The sequence below is a fragment of the Phragmites australis genome, chromosome 24 (assembly GCF_958298935.1).
Source record: "Phragmites australis chromosome 24, lpPhrAust1.1, whole genome shotgun sequence".
In the NCBI taxonomy this organism is placed as follows: Eukaryota; Viridiplantae; Streptophyta; class Magnoliopsida; order Poales; family Poaceae; genus Phragmites; species Phragmites australis.
The window spans coordinates 674,235-695,249 of NC_084944.1; the positions used below are offsets into that span (position 1 = coordinate 674,235).

The 21,015-nt window shown below is 43.7% G+C and overlaps 3 protein-coding genes across 3 annotated transcripts; 1 reads left to right on the forward strand and 2 right to left on the reverse strand.

The window, feature by feature from the left end:
• Nucleotides 1-501: 501 nt before the first annotated feature.
• Nucleotides 502-4,956, reverse strand: LOC133907663 (pyruvate kinase isozyme G, chloroplastic-like). The gene is made up of 12 exons (XM_062349731.1): nt 4,590-4,956; nt 3,738-4,004; nt 3,506-3,671; nt 3,060-3,194; nt 2,871-2,981; nt 2,688-2,776; nt 2,258-2,320; nt 1,949-2,124; nt 1,629-1,731; nt 1,252-1,427; nt 995-1,103; nt 502-865 (listed from the first exon to the last, which is right to left on the reverse strand). Exons 1-12 carry the CDS (start codon nt 4,788-4,790, stop codon nt 752-754), a joined length of 1,710 nt encoding a protein of 569 aa, XP_062205715.1. The 5' UTR covers nt 4,791-4,956; the 3' UTR covers nt 502-751.
• Nucleotides 4,957-5,800: 844 nt separating this feature from the next.
• LOC133907973 (uncharacterized) lies at nt 5,801-9,352 on the reverse strand (the record flags this gene model as incomplete). Its single annotated transcript, XM_062350116.1, has 6 exons — nt 5,801-6,118; nt 6,287-6,387; nt 6,751-6,785; nt 6,980-7,096; nt 8,956-9,027; nt 9,132-9,352. Coding segments are annotated over 6 exons (633 nt in total), but the record flags the coding sequence as incomplete, so codon positions are not given.
• Nucleotides 9,353-9,400: 48 nt separating this feature from the next.
• LOC133907665 (tobamovirus multiplication protein 2B) lies at nt 9,401-11,702 on the forward strand. The gene is made up of 4 exons (XM_062349733.1): nt 9,401-9,613; nt 10,379-10,444; nt 10,516-10,580; nt 11,256-11,702. Exons 1-4 carry the CDS (start codon nt 9,479-9,481, stop codon nt 11,386-11,388), a joined length of 399 nt encoding a protein of 132 aa, XP_062205717.1. The 5' UTR covers nt 9,401-9,478; the 3' UTR covers nt 11,389-11,702.
• The last annotated feature ends 9,313 nt before the right edge of the window (nt 11,703-21,015 follow it).

Genomic DNA, 21,015 nt, shown 5'->3' on the forward strand with positions numbered 1-21,015 from the left:
AGGGGATCCTATGTGATCGTGTGAACCTAGCAGCCACTACAGTATCATGTGTCGCGCCACTTATTTGCTCCAAAAGAACCATCATGTCTCATGACGATATGAATTGCAGAAGGTGGGTCCGTTGCCCTATCAGCTGGGACACCACATCCGCTATACTATGGCGATCCGATCAGCTTGACATGATGCGCAACAAAGGCCAAAGAACAAGTTTCATGCCATAACAATGACCACGGCATCCTGTCTCGGCAGAAAAGCGTTATGGATCATGCATGATATGATGGTAACACTTAACTCCTAGTGAACAGTTCTCGGAGTTAAAAAAACCAGTTCTTGGAGTAAAAAAAAAGGGGGTATATTTTCCAGATTTACCTCCCTATTAACTTCTTCCTTTTAAACATCCCTTGGTAACTTCTTTTCAAGGAGAAGAAACTACAGCAAGATTCACACAAAGAAAAGTACAGTAAAGGAGTACCTAGAACAATCAAAAGTAAACAAAAAAAATGTTGAAAATGAATGAATACCGAGTTAAATTTCAGAGTTTACATGTAAATTCGACACGAAATATAACTTTAGCAATCCCCTCGTAAAAAATTTAAACTACTCGTACTCGTAGTATGGTGATAACACTTTTGGGCGCTATCAAAATTTCACCAAGGACCAATGCCAACTGGCACGTCAGCCAGCCCTCAACTTTCCTCGCTTGAATAGTTGAATGTGGTGAGCAGATTCCTCTCTCTAGGTTGAAAGCACGTCATCCCTGAACTTTCCTCACTTGAATGTGGTGAGTAGATTCCTCTCTCCAGATTGAAGTCACTCCGCTCTGAACAAGGGTGACGTAGTCCCCCTCCTTCACATATTGCGCTTTCTGTTTAACATTCAAACCATGAATCAGAAAAGAAATCGAAGAAAGGAGATAAATTTAATTAAGGATAGAACATGACTTTCTGAATAAATCATTAACGAAGAAACGGCAGTGCCAAGCAAATGGCCTTACCAGCAAGCTGCTAATTGCTCTGGAGAGAGTTTCTTCTGCGTCGTCAGAGAATTGCATATAAATAGGGACGACGCCCTGGTAGAGTGCCAGCCGTTGCTTCACTCGTTCCCTGAAACAACAGTTTCCTCTTATTGTCAGTACTCCAGGGCATCTTTACTCCTTTTGATCATTTAATTGATGAAGGCTGTCTATTGCAATTGATGCACAGCATGCTCCAAAGTTGGTCTCTTGAAGGAAAGCATCACAAAACAACTTACTCATTTGTAAATGCAAATATTGTAGACGCGGGGCGGTAGTGGCTCAGAAGGACAGCCATGGAGCCCGTCTGTGTAAATACAATAATCGGGGTACCCAGAGTGTTCGCCATCATTGTTGCATGAGATCCGAACATGTTACTTAGCTGGCTTGGGGAAAATTCCTCGTTGAGCAGAACCTACAAAAGAATAGTAAGTCATAAGAAAACAAAAGATAAAAAAGTATATATTTTAAAAAATAAAATAACAAAAGCAGATGGTGCCTTTGCCCTAAGAAAAAGGAAGCTAGCCGTGTCTGGACAGAACAGTGAATAATGCAGATGCCACCATGTGGTGAATTTGAAGGTGTGAAAAGGATGGGAAATAGAGAAGGACCATACCTGTGTAGGTGCAACAAGACTGGGAGAGGTAGTTGAGTTATAAAGGCTGGATTCTGTTCTAAGTGCCACAGTGTGCATCACCTTGACTGCCTTCAGCGGGTACCTAAACATCAAAATATGCACGAACCAACCAAGGTAAGTCAATTTACAAAATACTGTACGAACAGGCTAATGGAGCAACCAGACAATAGGCAAGATTTTATGCGCCCTCTAAAAGGGCTTAACAAAATAACTCTTGAAGAAATGAATTGCCTGCATGGTACAACAAGGAATACAACTAAAAAGAGCAATTAAAACTCCAAGATATGTTGAAACCTTACTTTCCATGAGCAGTTTCACCAGATAGCATAATGGCATCAGCACCTTCCCGGACCGCAATTGCTATATCAGAAACTTCTGCCCTAGTTGGAGTGGGATGGTTTATCATGCTTTCCAACATATTTGTAGCAACAATGACTGGTTTCTCCATGCGTCGGCATGTTCTGACAATCTCTGCCTGAAAAGGTAAAACAGTTGCAATTTATATGGTGTTGCTACTTGGTTGCATTCACACACAAGATTCTTTACCAAATACAGGAATAAATGACAGATTTGGCCCTCCTAAAACTATACATTCCATGTAATCTCACCTGCAGCAAAGGAACATCCTCAATTGGAAGTTCAGCACCAAGGTCTCCTCGAGCCACCATTGCCTATAAAGATTTCAAGAAGTTCAGAATCTAGCATTAACTAAAAGGTCATGAAGATGTTTTTTTTAATCAGACCTAGACCTGTAAATAAGACCAGCATGTATCACATACAGTTTACATCAAGCCAGAGAAGAGTAGTGCTTTTTATGCTACATACAAGTAACTCTCAAGAAGGACAAAAACAGTGTGGTCTAAGATCCAAGAAAGCTCCTCATTCCTCAACACAGAGTTCTTCATTTGCTTATCATGAGATCATGACAACTATCAAAATAATATTACATTTTGACATAGTACAACTCCTTTCGCTTGCTATTAGTTTACTTCTTTTTTAGTATTAAAAGATTGTCACAGTGGATGCCCATGGCCTTACCCCATCTGAAGCAGCAATAATGGACTGGAGATTTGGTATCGAATCCGCACTTTCAATTTTTGGAATGACACGTATATCTGCGTTAGCGCCTGGATATGAAAAGACACACAAAAAAAATATCAACTAAGTTCTCATTTCCCAACATAGATAACCAGGGCTTCCATTGATGACAGAGAGCCTTACTTTTAAGGTAGTCCTTTAGTTCATGAATAACTTTGGCATCCTTCACAAAGGAAACAGCATAGAAATCAACACCATTTTCGACGCCAAATTTTATGTCTTCCCAATCCTTCTCTGTTGGGACAGAAGCACGTCAGGATTCTGGATGCAACTATGTGGCAGCTAGACTTGTCAGCGCAGAAACAAACTAACCAGTAATAGATGGCAAAGTAGCACTCTTTCCACGGACATTTAGGTGGCGCCTTGATTTCAATTCCCCACCATCAACTACTTCGCACTTGACTGTATCAGCCGTTTTAGACTTCACAGCAAGCGACATCATTCCTCCTGTAGCATGAAAAGTACGATGATGGATTAGAAATTGTAATGTTATATCATATGATGTTAATTGCAAACAAGTGAATTAACTCATGGAAGGAGACATCCAAAGAATCTGGTAATGTACATAATAGGACTGCAGTATTACAAAATCAACAATCAAATTACTGAAAGAATGAAAAAAGTATATTGCGCTAGAAACATAGTTGTAGGGAAAATTTGAATAAATAACTGCCATGGCATTAACAAGAACTTGCTTCAACAAGGAACTAATCATCCAGGGCCATTCAAAATATAATTTGAAGATTGAGAGATCTCACCATCCACTAACAGTATGTCACCAGCTTCAACATCATTTATGAAGTCATCATAATTCACGCTGACAGTGTCTTCAGTGCTCACCCCTCTTTTAATCGTGAAGTTGAACTCTTGACCTTCATTGAGCATGATTGGCTCTGGAACATCCCCACTTCTAACTTCCGGACCCTGCATAAAATCCAATCAGAAGAACTCATTTGGCAGTAACACTCAAATAGAATGTATTCAGCATACCTTGGTGTCCAGCATGATGGCGATAACATTGCCATCGGTGTTCTGTGCATTATACTCCTTCACCAAATCAATCACCTTCTGGTGTGACTGGTGGTCACCATGGGACATATTTAGCCGTGCAACATTCATTCCAGTCTCTGCAAGCTTCCAAATCATCTCACGAGTGTTGGTCGAGGGGCCTATGGTGCATACTATCTTTGTCTTCCTCCGAGAATTTGCAGCAACCGCCTGCGAGGTGATTTCAGTAGTAGTAGCCTCCTTATTCATCTGCATTGGCAATGACAAATCTGTCACCACATGAAGTAACCACTCTAAGTGATTAATTATCCTTCCGTTGATGATATTCAAAAGTAACTTTTAAAAAATAATAAGCTACATATTGATCAGAAACTTCAGACAAGTATAGAGATCGCGTTGAAATCTGAAATCGACTGTTTGGAGTTAAGTAATCCACATCGTGGAGCAAGTACGGGCACCAATTCAGACCAAGTAAAATGAAAAAAAAAAAGTTCTCTAGATAAAATATGCTGGAAATGAGCATTTTCGTAGCGGAAGCTCGTATATCTAATACGCTATTGCTGCAGCTCTTTTCACTATTCAAATGACAAGCATAATATCCATGCCGATGCATGAAGCTGGAGCAAATCACACCGGAGCCCCAAACAAAACCTGGTACTCGGGATCAGATTATCAATCACTATTCAATACCGAGCTTGCAGAGACGACTACCGTACAATCACTAACGGCGAATCCCAGCGCTCAGGATCCAATCGCCGAGCACTATAACAGGTGCACAGTTACGAATCCACTGCAAGGCCGAAGTGTGCGAGGAAAAGGAAGTGCGTCACTCACCAGAGCACGCACCGCGCCGTTGGTCGCGCCGGCGAGATCCACCGTCACCGTCTCGGAGGCGGTCGTCCGCAGCGACCGCGCCGCCACCGCCCTCCTCGGCTGCAGGGGCGCCACCGCCGCGGGGGCGGGAGGAGCCGGCCTGAGCGCCGGCGCTGCTATCCTCGCCGCCGCAAACCCCCCGATCTCCGCCGCCGCCGCCATTAGGTGCCCCGCGCGTGGCGCTGCGCTCGAGATAGGAGGAATATACGAGCACCACGGCTCGTGGGGGCTACGCGAGAGAGCTCTTGGCCGCGAGGGTTTCCGTCCGGCGAGGGTGGAGGCGAGGTGTCCCTGGGCCGCGTCTTTAAACGCCGCAGGGGGGAATGAGGCCCGGTGTGCGGGCGCGGTCCACACGATGCCTCCAGTCCAGTCCAGTCCAGTCCTCGGCTGCAACGCCCGAGAGGACCGGAGCTTTGGAAGGCGCTGTTAGCCTGGCACGAAACTAGTTACAGGTGGGCCCTCAGTTCTGTTGCGGCCCATATGTCAGAGACTGCAGGGGGCGTTTATCGCTAGGTTCGACGGAGCGCACGAGGAGGAGAGCCCGGGGACTGACTGACATGTGGGGACGGAGATGGCGAGGCGGGCATGGTTGCAGTTTGTCTCGGCGTTAGACTATTTCCAATAATATTTTCTTCATTTCGTTCCCTTCTCGATTTCTTTCCCCATTTTTATTTCCTTTATTTCCTCTTTATCTCTAACAGCTTTTCTTTGAGGGAAATCACGAAGGAAAAAAAGATAATCCTAACTTAGAGAAAATAACCCTGAGAATCCCTTCACGACAAGAACCGTGAAAAAAAAATCGTTAGAACGTTAAAAAAAAAATCATGTCGTAAAAGAATTTTAGACCTGAAAAAAAACCGTTGGACAGTCTTAAACCAGGACCCGATCGTCACGCTGGTCGCTGCCCCTATTAGTACAAGCGGGGGAAAGAGTGTGCCACTAAATATCTTCTCTTCTCAAGTCCATGCCACGCGCCCAGAATGCCTAATATGTTATGATGAACATAAACGAAAACGGTCGAAAAACCCCCTAATCATTTTCATTTTTTACATTTTCTAGACCGAAAGAAAGAAAAACGGAACGCCGGAAATGAAAACGGACAATGTGGCGGCCGCCACCGTCCAAGACATGACATGAGCCAGGACTTCCAAGGCCGACTCCAACAAAACAAAGAAAAACGACAGGCACCATCCCTATTTTGGTGTATACTAGATGTGTGAATCTTTTGTTTGCCCGCGATTACAGCAAGCGAACATGCGACTGACGAAACCAAGGTGGCGTTTCCTAGACAATATTGTCGATGTAACAGATTTTCCGCACATACACACGACATTTCAGCTCATTCTGGTATCGATTCGAAAAAAGATAAAACTCATGATCACTGCCTACAAGGTAGTAAAACATTAACAAGTGACTCCGTGTGGAAGAACCGCAGCTGCCACCGGTCTGCCCTCTTCATTCAGAATATTATAGGTCGAAACCGCGTTCCTCTGCAAACAATGGAAGCATTAGCTATATGCAGAGGGGCAGCAAAAGTTTCCTTCCTATTGGAATTTTAAGCTTTGTTTTTCTTTTTCTTTTTTTTAAAGCATCAAGAAAAGAAAAGGATGATAACATATTGCAAAAAGGGCCATCTATCTGTTCATTAAAATACATACCGAATCGACTGCTTCCAGTTTCATTCCAGTTGACCGAATGAACTTCCGCAGCTCGGGACTGACCGGCTGAATGTGTCTTCCACAACCAAGAATCAAGATCTCTGGAGAAGATGACATAAGAAATGGTGTGACGCGTCACTATTTGTACCAATGAGGAGGATGAAAAATAAAACAATACAGGAAAACAAGATTGGAGCAATATCTTGAGCCCGACCAATGAGAAAATGTTTGCACATCAGCATCATGCACAACTAAGAACTGCCCATTGACTTAACAAACGTAGACATGAAATAACCTACCATGCAAAATCATGCATGTTTTTTAGCTTTCCAGTAGAACTGCACCACGGCCATTGGTCCATAAAAGAAAAAAAAGTAATAATGGCCATGTAAAAAATTGGATGCTGACATTGGCACACAAAAAAATGCCTGAAGGTAATCAAGTATTTGCAAAGACAAAATTACCTGCGATAGGGTGCACAACTTTGAAGATCGATAAACTGCATTATTGAAGCAAGAAAAAGTGTCAGTAAATAACATATAAACAGGACTACAACGAACACCACAAGCACAAACAAAACATAACAGTCACATAATGCACGAATTTCAAAATATCAAAGCATTAAGATTCATATATATACAATGGAGCATGCAACAGTGCCACCAACCTCTGAGCTTCAAGCGTGAACCCTACCTTTCAGCAGTTATCTCCGCAAAAGTTTTGGGTGCCCATGTCATGATCCTGTTTTCTACTATCAGCAAGCTGCCTTCGTACTTTATGTTGTTAATCTTGAATCCAGTGTCATCATACCTACAAACAAAATAACACACTTGAGACACTTGATAGAATATTAGTAGGAGTATGTACAAGTTCAAACAGAGGTACAGAACTAAATGATACAGCTTACTGAATTTTCTTCAATTAAAAAAATAACAATGGTGAGACCATATTATGAGAATTCTAAGCCTCCAAGGTACCACGGAATTCAAACACATCATGGTCAATAGTTTTTCTCGTTTTGTTACTCTTGAGAATTGCGTATCAGTGAGGCTGACGGATTGTTTACAAGGAAAAAGCACCAAAATTATCAAAGGGAATGGAGAGTATGAGAAATTCAGTACATTTTGTCCCACACACCAATGATGCCTGTAGCGGCAAATGATTTTTTTAGAAGAACAGCCAGACCAATGTCTTGTTGAAACTAAAAACAGTTCCATACAATGATCCTCTCAGTCTCGCACATTGAATGTCTTAAAAAATGATTATCTCAAGAGCCAGCAGCTTAACAAGGAAAACAGATTCAACATTGAACAGACTATGCAGGCGATTCAACATTGAACAGACTATGCAGGCCTTCACTTATCACAACATTATTACAATAAAGATTCTCAAAGGTAGATTCATTCAAATCTCTGAGGTATGCAGTACCCAACCCACCATTGAATAGAGAAAGGGATCACGCCCAGCTTTTATAGAAAGCAATAACTAGGGCTAACCCACCAAACAATCTCCAAATTGCTAGACGGTTTATCTAATTCTCCCAACAGGCCAACACCAATCAAGGCAAATAAGCATATTAGTGAGTCAAACGTATTCCAGACATAATGATGATTTTTTGCACCAAATAAACATATGCAGAAATAGAACAAGGTTGAATCATCACCATAGAGAAAGAGGCAACTTTGGACATGTTAGGTGACTCAATTCCAAGACCAACATGAACAAAACAAAAGGTAAAACAAAACATCAGCAAGTGTGCCCTCCCAGTTCTACTGTATGCTAGATAATTCTTGTGAATCTGTTATTAGAAGAGAAAAAAAGAGAGGAGAAAACAACAACAAATAATATTTGGCCATACATGTGGCTTCCTCTTTGTTCGCCTCGGAAGGGATCAGTTCACTTTGTGGAAGTTAGTTATCGGCAATGTACATAACAATCAGTTCCATTTCATGTCCCAAGAAACTAAAGGATAATGACATTGGCTTTGGAGATAAAATGAAAAAGGATAGATGACCCTCATGTCTCAAATCAATACTAGTTTTAAAATAGGGTCCATCACAGGCTCACTGCCATTCATTGGCGAACAAAAGATCATCAAACACAAAATTTGTGATTAGAAGAGAATATACACACAATAAAGAAAAAATTTCCTAGCAAAGAAAAAGGAGAGGACAACAACAGGAAAAATATCTGCGCATGCATGTTGTTATACTCTTTGTTCAGCCAGAAAGGGATCAGTTCACTTTTGTGGATGCCAGTTATTGACAATGTTCATAACAATACAAGCTCCAATTCATGTCCCTAGAAGATGAAGAATAAGGAAACAGGTCTTGAGGATAAAAACGAAAAGGACGGATGACCCTCGCGTCTCGAATCTTCACCAGTTTTTAAAAATGGTCCATCATAAGTTCATGGTCATCTATTTGCGAACAGAAAGAACAATTTTCGAGCATCTGGCTTACATCACATGTTGGTCTCAACACATCCCTCAGAAAATTAAACCCAATTCGTCCACTTTCACAACACGCATAACGATTCTTCCATCATCCCTCAATTCCAAGCCTAAATTAGAAATCAGAATTGCATACAAGCAAACACACATTCGTATCCTAAAGCTAGGAGAAAGGGAGCACCCCTCGCCCCCATGGATGCAAGGAGAGGTTACATACGTTTGGAAACGTAGCTGGTCTTCGGGGACGCTGTCGATGAGGTTGATCTGGTCGTACAGCGAGAAGGTCCTCCTGCTCACACCCGCATCCCAATCAAATCAAGCATCCGCAAGCACAGGAGAAGAACAACAGCAACAACTTGCGATTCCTCGGTCCAGCAGGAAGCCGGCGTGTACCTGAGCGACGGGAGGTGCCTGAGCCTGGGGCCGCTGGAGACGGCCTCGCTCCGCAGCGACTTCAGCAGCGCCGCCGCCGCCATCGCCTCCCTCCCGCTTCGCCGGCAGGTCGGTTCCTCGGTGATCCTATTGATGTAGATTCTAGAGGGATCGGGAGCTTTTGCATCCGAGACCTTGTAAATTGTTGTGAAATTCGAACGGGTCCTCGCTTGGAGCGAATTGGGCCATGTTTCTGTTCATTGGGCTGGGCCTGGGGTTACACACGGCTTCTTGTTCTTTTTTTTTTCTGGACGGGACCCGGTTGTTCCTGCGTGTTTCGAGCAAGCTGCGAAGACGACGCGGTGGGGATGGCTACGGCAGCCGGCGGCGGAGGGCGAGGAGGAGGAGGAGGAGCGAAGACGGTGGTGGCGGAGCAGATAGCGCAGGCGGTGCAGTCCACCTCCAACCTTCTCCAGCTTATGGAAGAGTCCTCCCCCGCGCAGGCCTGCCCCCTGTCCCCATCTCCTCCTCCTCCCTGTTCTTGTCTGTTCTGATTGTATGCATGATTTTACATCCGTTTGGTGATCAGAAGCAAACACTTCACCAAGTTTGCGCAAATTTGGCTAAAAATATGGGCTAATTTCTGCATGACGTATCTCTTTAGAGCCAACAAGGTTAGGAATCTTATTATGGATTTGCTCATTGTCGAACTTGCTTGCACTTAGGCATTGAGTGTGGACCGATTGTCCAATTCTTAAATTTATGCCATTGTGGTTGAATGTTACTATTCTGCATCATACTACATAATCTAGAAATTTTTACATTCGACTGGCATCAAATGAGTAGCGTGTGCTTTGATTGGCATCGAGGAACATTCAAAACGCTGCTCTGAAGTATCCGTGCAGATGCAGCATGGTATTACAGTGATAGATGGTTCACTAATTTCTTTCAGGCTACAACTACCAACATGTCAATCACTGATCTCAGGAGTGTTAAGAAGTTTATAGTCGTCTTATAGTTTTGTTTTGCTTCAAACCTGTCTGTCCCTCATTCCCCGTGTAATGTTTCCTATGTAAATTTGTCTTAAATCAATAAAGGTTCAGGTAGTTCAATGAACTGCTGTAGTTTCCGTCAATTAATAAGTTTATGAGACTGCTCCCATAGCACAAATACATTGGGTTGTTATGATGTTATCATTTCTATCAAGTACAAGCAACGAGTTTCTCAACCAGGATGATCACCAGTTAACAGTGTACTTGTGGTCTCAGATTCACTTGGCAAAACTTCCCAAGAACCTCTTGGCAAAAGCATCTTTTGCAAAGAACACAGAGCAGGTAAGAAGTGTAGCATTGGATGTCAAACCACTTGTCATAAAGTAGCTACTAACATTTGTGTCATGTTCTAGGTGCTACACCAACTACCTCAAGTAATTTCTTCCTTGGATGCTTATATGGACAGGAGTTTGCAAAGGTGAGCTTCCCCCAGTTTATGCCATATGCATATTATTCATTTTCTGCTCATTAGAAATTTTACATTTTTTCTCTAAAACTTAGACTTGGGGCTTTTTGTAGCCATAGTTTGTCCTGTACAGATTCTAACCAACTAGGCTGAAGTTGATTTTCTTCATCTTTGTTCGGCCAGAAAGGGATCACTTCACTTTTGCCAATGTCAACTCATAGCAATACAAGTTCCAATTCATGCCCCTAGAAGCTGAATGATCATGATATAGCCTTGAGGGTAAAAATGAAAAGGGCAGATGATCCTTATTTCTCAATGCTTTACCAGTTTTTTTGAAACAAAATGCTGCAAGACAGGCTCAGCAATCAATTTATTTGCAAACAAGAAGGTTAATTTCCTAAATGACCACTTCGCACAAAAACACACTGGTCTAGAACACATCCCTCAGGAAACTAAAATCCAGGTTGTACATTTCTGTAACACACATAATGGTTCTTTGAACATCCATCAATCCCAAGCCTACACTACAAAGCAGAATTTTTTCTTCATTATCACCAACTAGGTTGTATAGATTCCAACCAACTAGGTTGTATAGATTCCAACCAACTAGGTTGAAGTTTTTTTTCCCTTAATATCACCGCTGATAAACTCCTATTTATAATTGAACAAAAACTATGCACTATGCAGCGCCTCTCAAATTAAGACTGTCACACAACTGTTGTCAAACATGGAGAACACTCAGTTGAGATCCATCGTGCCTTCCTCTCAACTGAAGAAAGATCAAAAGAATACCGAACCTGAAGAACTCAGGGTTGAGTGACGTGTTCGCCAAGACCTAATGGAAGACTTGGTTTTCGCTTTCTTGTGCTGAAGAAGTGTATGTACGGTGGTTCAGGAGGTGGCTTTCCAATAGCAAGCAAAAGGATCCATTGTTTCTTACTGTTTGTTCAACATCTGCACGATGTGGTTGGGGATTGCTGTAACTCTTCAGGCGCCATGTTATGAGTGCCTGGAACCTGTATCATAAGGCAAGCATGCCTATTAACTGCTGCGCTTTCCGGGTCTGTAACAATGTTCTTTTCTTGTAATTGTATTGATTGGTTTTAGCAGAAATTAAGGTAGAAATTAAGGTCCCCTTTTAGAAGAAGAATGCAAAGAAATGTTACGGTGGCACTTCTCTCCAAAGTTCTAGTACATGTACATCACGTGATGCGAGGCAAATGCCTTCCCTGCGTTCCAACAGGCTTAAGGGATTGGTGGCAAATTGATGAAACTTGGACTGCTAGATTGCAACTTGCAAGGAAGAATCGGTCGGCAATGATGAGCACCTGCACACGGACAATGGCAATTTTCTGAAAACGAATGAGAAGCTTTTGAGTCAGCCGGTTCAGGCCATAGCATGTTGGTATAGCATGTTGGATCAGCAGCCCAAATTTTCGGTTGTGGTACATTGATGTTTAGAAGTATGAGCAACAAGTACTGCCTTTGGACAGCAAGAGCATCATGCTTGAGTGCTCCAGTTCTGAAGATAATCACTTTATTCATCTAGTCTCTTCCAGTTCCGCTGGTAATCACTCATCTGTTGCTATCACAAGAAGTTTTCCCGTGTTCTGTGAGCACATTAGGGAGGTTGGAAGCAACAGGAAGGTAAACGGTGCACTAATTAGTTTGCTATCACATACTGGAAGCAATTTGATGGAGGACACTGAACAACAGAGTGCATTTGGCAGTGATTACAATGGCTGGGCATTCACCAAGTGGGATGTTGATAAGGCGTGCGCCGTGGGATCCTCGTGGCTCTAGCTTTCAGTTTACAAGGTCTGAAAGCTTTAGGATCCATGCGTGTATCAGCTGGAAGATCAACTATGATACCTCACCAAGACTTCTTCAGTTTTATGATGACATTATTTATTCAAAAGGGGGGAGTAATGTCCAGCTACTGTTGAGTGGGCCCTGATGTCATAGAGACAGTGAAGGGGGGTGGACTAAGGACTATAAGAGTGAGCTTGTACTCAGAAGGTTTGAACAATGGAGACGAACAAACTATTCAGCTGCCTACCTCTCCATTCTTCCTCGTCATCTGACTCTTGTTTCTTCCTAAGTCCCTCCGATTTCCTGCTTATTCTTCCCTGGATTCGTTGCTCCTCCCAGCAACAAATTATCGACGACCGATTTCCTGCCGATTCTTCCCTGGATTCGTTGCTCCTCCCAGCTACAAATTATCGACGAGGATAGTAATATATGACCGGGAATGGGAGGCATTTGGGAAGAAGCTAGCGAAGAGACGAGTTTGTACTCTTAGGCACATGAGCAGCGGCTTATTGGCCGACGAGAAATGATGTTTCGTTTTCAATTTCTCCGCATCCGTGCATGACAGCAGCAGTCGAGAAGCTCGGAGCCGGGACGAGGTGGCTCCGTGCACGATAGCAGCAGCCGGGACGACAGAGCCAAAGAAGTTGTCTCGGCATATATGTGTGTATGACGGGTGGGTCCTGTGTGACTGTATAGCCGTGAGCGTCATGTTTTCCTCACTGAACGCCGCTACTTGTCTCTCCAAATGCTCTAGAACCGTCTAATATCTCTTCCACCCTAGGTCTGTTACTGAAAATGGATCTATATTTTTTACGTGGGTTTTAGATAATTGATGATAAATAATTAATAGATTAATAAATTTAATAAGATTATGAATATGTATTAGTCTCATTAAAGATGTTAAAAAGCGTTGGCGTCCCTCGAAAAGAAAATAGATGCGACATGTAGTTACTCAATAGATTTAAATTTTTTTTATTTTAAAATTTGAGTTTATGTGTGCCGTACTATTAAGAGAGATACGTTTAGATTGATTTGAAGATGTTTCAGTGCTTAAAGTACCCATTTAGAGTAAAAATAAGAGACACAATCACCCACGAATACTGGAAAGTTCTACGTCTTTGTTTGTGCTTGGATGTTTCGAGCTGACCTGGATACTCTGGGTTACCGGAGTCTTCAAGTTTAGCTCCATCAGGGATGCTTAATTTTGGTTTTTAAGTCAATCTGGATGATTCGAGTTGACCTGAATGTTCCGGGAGAGTGAGAGAGCTTGAGAGGGGAGTGAGAGGGGCAGCAGCTGCAGCTGCTGTGTGCTGCACGGGTGGGGGCGTGGGGAGTGAGAGAGGAGAGAGAGAGGGCAGGTGGGGCTGCCTATTTGAGTGGTTGGGGTGGTGGGGCCACTTGTGGGGCTCATGTGTTGGAGAAAAGGGGTATTTCTAATATAATTTTTATTTTTTTTCTCTCTCAGATTAGTTTTTCTCATCCAATTGACCCAAAACGAATTGCTTTAATATGCAAAAAATAATTCTCCTCGAATTTAATTATGACACTAATGACACATGATTAAGCTTAATCGCACGATTATAGAATTTGGGACGTGATAGTTCATGAGCTTATGACTTACTTTATATCACAAAAATAATAATGATGGATGATGGTGTAAGTCAGTAAGGATGAGCCGAGATTCAGGCGGCAATATGGATGACTGTAGAAGGGAGTTTCGAATGTTATAGGCCCGCTCGAATTGATTAAACACTATCCATTGTTGTAGTTGGATTTAGCACTTGTCTGTACTTACCGCGTATTTATATATGGGATGGATGAGCCGAATACTTTATGTAGCTATGATTTTTTGACGTGCTAGTCTCGGGTATTGTCGGTGTCAGAGGATTAACTCCTGTCGCAGGGATCCTGAGAGACCCATTTTTAGAGATTCGGCCGGGGGATGATCCTGAATAAGTTCGTCGGAGAAATAAATGGAAGTGGAAGTAAATGCAACGGCCGGTGGTGAGGGATGATCGACCTAGTACAAAGGGAAGTAAATGCACCGGAGTTTAGACAGGTTCGGGCCGCACGGGGGCGTAATACCTTACTCCTGTATGGATGCAATAACTTATCATGAGGGGGGGTCCCTCAAGGATATATCTGGTTACAAGAATATAGTGTCTAACTAAGAGCTTGAGGCTCCTTGTTCTTCGGCAGGAGCTCTGCTCAGGCTTACTTGCAATGTCTTCGTCTGTTGGCTTAGTTCGTTGGGTGGTTCGTCTTCTTCGTCTGGGTGTCCCCTTTATTCCTCCGGTGTGCCGACTCTTTTATGCACTCGCCGGCCACGACATACCCCAAACGGGAAGGAAGGGGTACAAGTTCCAAGACGCCATGACTGAAAAAGGCGTCATCATTTCCTCTGGGTGAAATTAATGGGGCGGTGGAAAAGCGCGGCGTGCGTTCGGTCACTCGTCACTGTGGACGCCCTGGCGACGGGCGCCGTTGAGAGGGCCCACCGGGTAACCACATAGGCACCCGGCGTGCCCGCCCTGTCTTGTTCCTCTACCACGGCAGGGCGGCAGGCGGAACACCTTGATCCTAGCGATGTTATCCCGAGACACACCGGATGATACGAGACGGGACCCGTGCAATTAATGGCCCCACGCCTCTGTGCCAAAGCATGGCAGGGACTGACACTGCAGCGGGAGCAGTTAGGGATGTCAGGCCGCGCACGCCTATTAAATGCGGCCTCGGACCTCTAACTGGTTGACACCTCATCGGCGGGCCCCTCAGGGGCCCTTCTGGGTCGTCAGGGCACCGAGTGCTCGGGGGTACTGTTCACCTCCCCGAGCACCCTCTCCCGAGAATGCCTACCCTTGCCCTCGGGGTACCGGGCGCTCGGGGGCACTGTTTACCTCCCCGAGCACTCTCTCCCGAGCACTCTCGCACGAACCTTCGGGGAACCGAGTGCTCGGGGGCTGCCACGTGCAACCCCGAGCACTCTCTCCTGAGCACTTTTGCACTGACCCTCGGGGAACCGGGCGCTCGGGGGCTGCCGCATGCAGCCCCCCGAGCGCTCTCTCCCGGAACTTAGCTCTTCTGATCGTCGGGGGACTAGGGTGCTCGGGGGTGACCGGACACCTCCCCGAGCACTTTCTTCTCGGTACTTGGACTCTGCGGGTCATCGGGGAACTGGTTGCTCGGGGACCAGAGACTGTGGCCCCGAGCACCTTCTCCCGAAACTTAGATTTTCCTCATCCCGCAGGAGGGACCTCGCGGGATGGTGACACGTGGCGGACGGCTGGCCTGGCCTCGGGACTCAGGGACCCCCGATTCCTGATATACCGACAGTCGGCATAATAGGTTTAGAAGGGGTATCTAGTTTACACTGGGAGTAGTTCTAGATGACCCTCGTATGCCGAGACTCATGTTCAAAATGTTGAGGCTTATTTGGAAAATGTTGACATGAGTACCCCTTTTGTGGACCTGTATGGCCACGCAAGTCGTATGGTCCTCAAGTCATGTGGGTAATGGAGTACCCCTGCAGGGTGTAAAATAATTCGAATTGTCGCGCTCTCGGTTATGAACACACTTCTATCCATTTGCATCAATCGTAGAGTTCTGGTTGTGACTGTGATGGTATGTTGAAAAATGTATGGTGATGTTGTTAAAGTTTTGATATGGTTCAAGTTATAATTATGGTATGGTAATGATCTCAGGATAAAAAAAATTTATGGTTAGGTGTAGATGCTTACACTTAAGTCGAAATTGCTCTGGTATACGAAATCCACTTAACCTTATGGCCGAGTCCTTACTAATTATCTAAATTGCATTCTCCTTCGAGTCAGGCTATTTATAAGTATCCATTATGGATTAAGTTTGTGAGTATCTTCGTACTCACATGCTTCATTTGCTTTTCAGGTGAGAAAGGTTTAGTTTTTAGTTATTTTACATCCGCCGATGTTGGCGACGGACGGGAGTAATGTCATTCTACTTAACTGTTGTTATTTTGAGGTGGCGTCTTAGCGTAATTGCGCTACCCATTTTACCGTTATGTAACTCTTTTCGCTGCATAGCTACTCTAACAATGTTCGATTTATGTTTTTGTTGTAAAGTTAATCTACTTAAAGATTTTTAACTTAATTTAATTAATCACTCTTTATTATATCTTGTAATGATATGCTTGTTGTAAAGGTGTGTGTTCTGATCTTAGATACAAAACATATATCGGAACTATTAGGATGATATTCTGGTTAATCGTGTAGTCATGATTACACAAAATGGTTAAATTAATAATTAAATAGAATATTATCTGGACGGCTTCTCACACCATGTTCTTAGAAGGACGTGGCCGTTGCTATAGTCCAGGAGCTACCACGTGGTGTCACCCAGCCCACCACTGCAGGGGAGGAAGGAGAGGGCAAAGTCGCCGTCGGGAGCTGCAACGGTGGAGGGGCAGGGGAGGCAGGTGAAGACCTCGCGGAGGAGGTCCTCGCCCAGCACGATGGCGATGGCAGCTGCCGAAGCTATGTGGAGTGGCGCACATTGAATGGGATTGGAATGGCAAGAATACTTATTTTTTCTCCTGCTCAAATTATGATATGATAAGAAGAAATAGTCTTTGCCAAAATTTAAAAAAGTTAGCAGCTAAATCTTTGTAAGGTTAGTTTTTGCATGAGGCAAACACTTCCATAGCATACAAATATCCCGACAATACACGTGTAGAGGAGATGTGATAAGAAAGAAAAACAAATACTTTTTTTCTCGAGGATGCTGGTTTGAAAACACATGAATTACGATCACCGCCATAAAAAATCATAGCTTCTCTTTTTTAGTGCACTCGTACGATCCAGACATTGCAAAACAGGAGAAATATATACTACAAAAGCTAAAGATATTATAGACATTGCAAAACATAAACTGCTATCTAACCATCTCATAATCGAGGTAGCCAAATAATCATTAGCTTTTGATCCTTCAACTTTTCACAATACTTTTCACATTCCACAATCCAAAAGTTACTTTACATAATCTAAATCTGAAACAACTAGACCCCTATCGTGTAAGTGTCAGGGGTATATAAAGTCGCACCATTCCATGTCTGATTTGTATGATCGAATATGCGCAAATTACCCAATAAGATAGAGTGATAATTGTCAAAACTAAATTTAAAATTTAAATCATCCTAATCAAATATTCAATTTATTCATGAAATTCAGTTCAGAATAGACAACTATCGCGTCACTAAAAAGCGACGTAAAAAAAATGACTATTGGATTGCCCTCAATTTTTTCCGTAGAAACTAGACTATTATACGAAAATATTTCCGTTCTAAAATTAGATACTGTAGCAACACTTGGTTGTAACAATGGGCAGTAAGGCCGGGTCGTACCCATAGCATTTTCCACCTGACAAAAAATTATGTTATATTTATTGAAAAAAAATACCAGATACTTCTGGGGGGGGGGAATGATTCCAGATACATGGCACCTTTCCTTATCCTGAGTTAGTTTTCCCAAACTAATCATATTGAAGAAAAATAACTAACCTTATTGACTCTACCACATCCTTCACATGATATTACCAATACATATTAGTGAAGGACATTTCGATCACATTTCAGCCAAAACATGAATTATTTTGCATGCGTTGTTCGGTAAAAAAATCTAGGTACTTTGAAATGGTTTAAGGAGGACAGCACATGTTATTTAATTTTAAGAATAAAGAAAATCCAAATTACGAACCATGCCAACATCACCAGCACAATCATAAATATCTTTTTCTAAGGGGTTATCTAATCTTTTTGGTGTCCCGTTTACAGAATGAACTTGGTTGAGATATGTGTGTAGGGCTCACAGTCAGAGGCTAGCACTAATTTTCCCCAAAACTGAAATGAAAGCTGCGAAAAGGAATCGATTGGAAGGTTATTTTCGTCTGCAAATTCTATGGTGCGTGGAGCCTCACAAGTGCTATTTTTCCTTAGAAGTGATGAACTGTGTCATCTTAATCACCAAATGACTTTCTTCACAATATATATGTCAGCTAGCTCTTGTCGAAGACTTGGTTTCGCTGCCTTGTGCTGAAGAAGAGGGAAACCTGAAGAAGTTTAAAACACCGTGGTCCAGGTGGTGGATCAGCAAATTACCACAGTTGCTTCTTCCGTTCTTCTACTGTCCCGTTCAACCTCTCAAGTAGGCGATGTAGAGATCTCCGTATTTTCGGAATGGAAGACACAAGGGAAGAAGTACCCCGATATGAGGATTGATTTCATGATGGATCATCGCATGACAAATCGGACGATTCCTCAAACCAAACGCCACTGCATCGCAGCGGAGATTGAGAAGCACTTTTGTGTGTGTGTGTGTATTCATCTGTTTTTGTAGTTGGTTGCCACGCTTGTCTATGAGAGATTAATTGAATCAGTAGAGAAGTTTTACGCCCATCATCTGATGGTTCGTTCAGGCCGATCGAACACTGCAATACAAGCAGCGATTCAACCGTGCTGCTCCCGTTGCGTTGAGTTCACGTGGCCAGGGGTACAGAGAGGGTTCACGTGGCTGTGGTGCTTGTTCGACGTCTTAGGGTCTACGGATCTCGCTACGAGAGATGGTGGTCCGTTTGAATCACATGGCAAGATTTTTGTCTCCTTGACATGCGCTCTACGGCGGTCACAACAGATGGTCGTGTTTAGGGAAAGTCGGGGATATGCGATGAGCCTAGCAACAATGACGCGAGACGGGTTTGTCTTTTAGGGATCATGCGCGTGAGGTGAAACGATATCGAGATGAAAGTTGAGGCCCGCCGTGATAAAATCAGAGTTGTTTTGTCGTATAGCGGCGCTCCTGCGAGCCATGGCATCAGAGAAGGCGTCCTTGCCATGACCAGGGCTGGACAGTATTTGAAATACGTACCACCCATGGGTCCCTTTCAGCCGTTGGATCGGACTCGTGCGGCCCAGATCGGGCGTGGGTTACACTCTGGGACTCTTCTGAAAGACTTTAGGCAGGCTCAGGAGCTAGATGGCGCCATGCCGGAGGCCCAGGTCTGGCGGACCGTCGGAGCGCGATGCACGCGGCGTCCGAGCTCGGCAGTGAGCCCACTGGTCGAGGGCGCCAGAAACCTCGTCACTGCTTCCTTCAAGAAGAGCTGGCTCTAATCTGGGCATAGTGTCCGTGGGGGCCGGGGAGATGGCTGGGCCGGCCAATTTGGGAGATGCGTGGCGCGGGGTTGTCGGCTCATGCCCCCCGCCTTCTTCGTCTTTGCTGGCGCGTCTTGTCTCATGATTCAAGCTTGCAACACAGGATCGAAGTGGGTGATGGTTCAGACATAAGAGAGCAGCCCTCTTCATCTTCGCCGGCGGATCCTGTCTCCTGATTCAAGCTTGCAACGCCGTAGATGCACACTAGAGCAACATCCAGACGCTAGCCCGGTTGGTAAGGGCATGGCGCGAGCGCTCGAGCCAGTCCGCGTTCAAGCCCAAACACTCGCACGGGTATATACGAAGCGGGCACGCACAGAGCGAACTCGCTCAACCTTGCTTTCAAAAGAAGATCGTGGAAATAGATTCTACTGTTAAAAAAAAAACTTATGAGAGTTCGAGAGCAGCAAAGGCAGAGTTTTTTTTGCAGGTTCAGAGTTCAGATTGGCCATGCATTTTGAAGCATCAAGACACTCCTGAGTAGAAATCAAACCATATTTACTGTTGCGATTTCCATAGAGATCGATGAAAATCAACGTGCTGCTCTACACTGAGAAATTCATAGCACCGATATCACACAATGATGTGTGAGCGTGCGCACGCTAAATTTCAACAATGAGGTCCTGATATATATGATACAGGTTGCAAGTAAAAGACGAATTTGAACTATAGTTATGTTTTTAGGGCAGACATTTATCAGATGCAATTCTAGGGGGCATGGGCAACGGAATGCAGTAAAATGAAAGTTGGAAGACAAAGGAACATTTTTTTTTCTTTTGTGAGGATGGAAGACAAAGAAACTGATAATGTCAGTTACTTTGTACCTTATGTTGAACCTAGAGTTAGTCCTCACAAAAACCCATGAGAGAACCACTGGTTTCGTCGATTTTATCCAGTTCCACTTTGCAGTTTGGTATTAAATCCAAACCATAATGCAGATTACACAGCAATCGGAAATTTGATATTTGAGACCATACTGATCACAGAAATCACAGCAAGTGAAAATGTGTGGTAAAAACTACCATGTTTTTATCTGAGGGGTACAGGAGAAGGACCAAGGCACATATATACCCCACAGCCTCACTCTCCAAAATTCAGTTGCACGGCAAGAAACACTTCTGTCTGGAAGGTACTGCATCTGCACAGCTAGGCTGATATTAGCAAGAGTGGCATTCAAGGCATTGGGCCTCGTTGCATCCTAAAGAGATATGAACCTGCCATGTTCTCTAGCAAAAGATATGGCCTTCATGACACAAAAAAAGGAACTGATTTTGGGTACTGAAGAGATTAAGTAAACAAACTGTCATTTGGTAGATTTTTAATAAAAATGAAAATAGTAAAATCTGAATGTGAGCGGCCTGAACTTCTGCACAGTATCTGATGCTCCATAATAAGGTAGGCTGGAGGAGGTTGATAAAAAAACACAATCCTACTAGGCTGATGAATAGAAAGGAG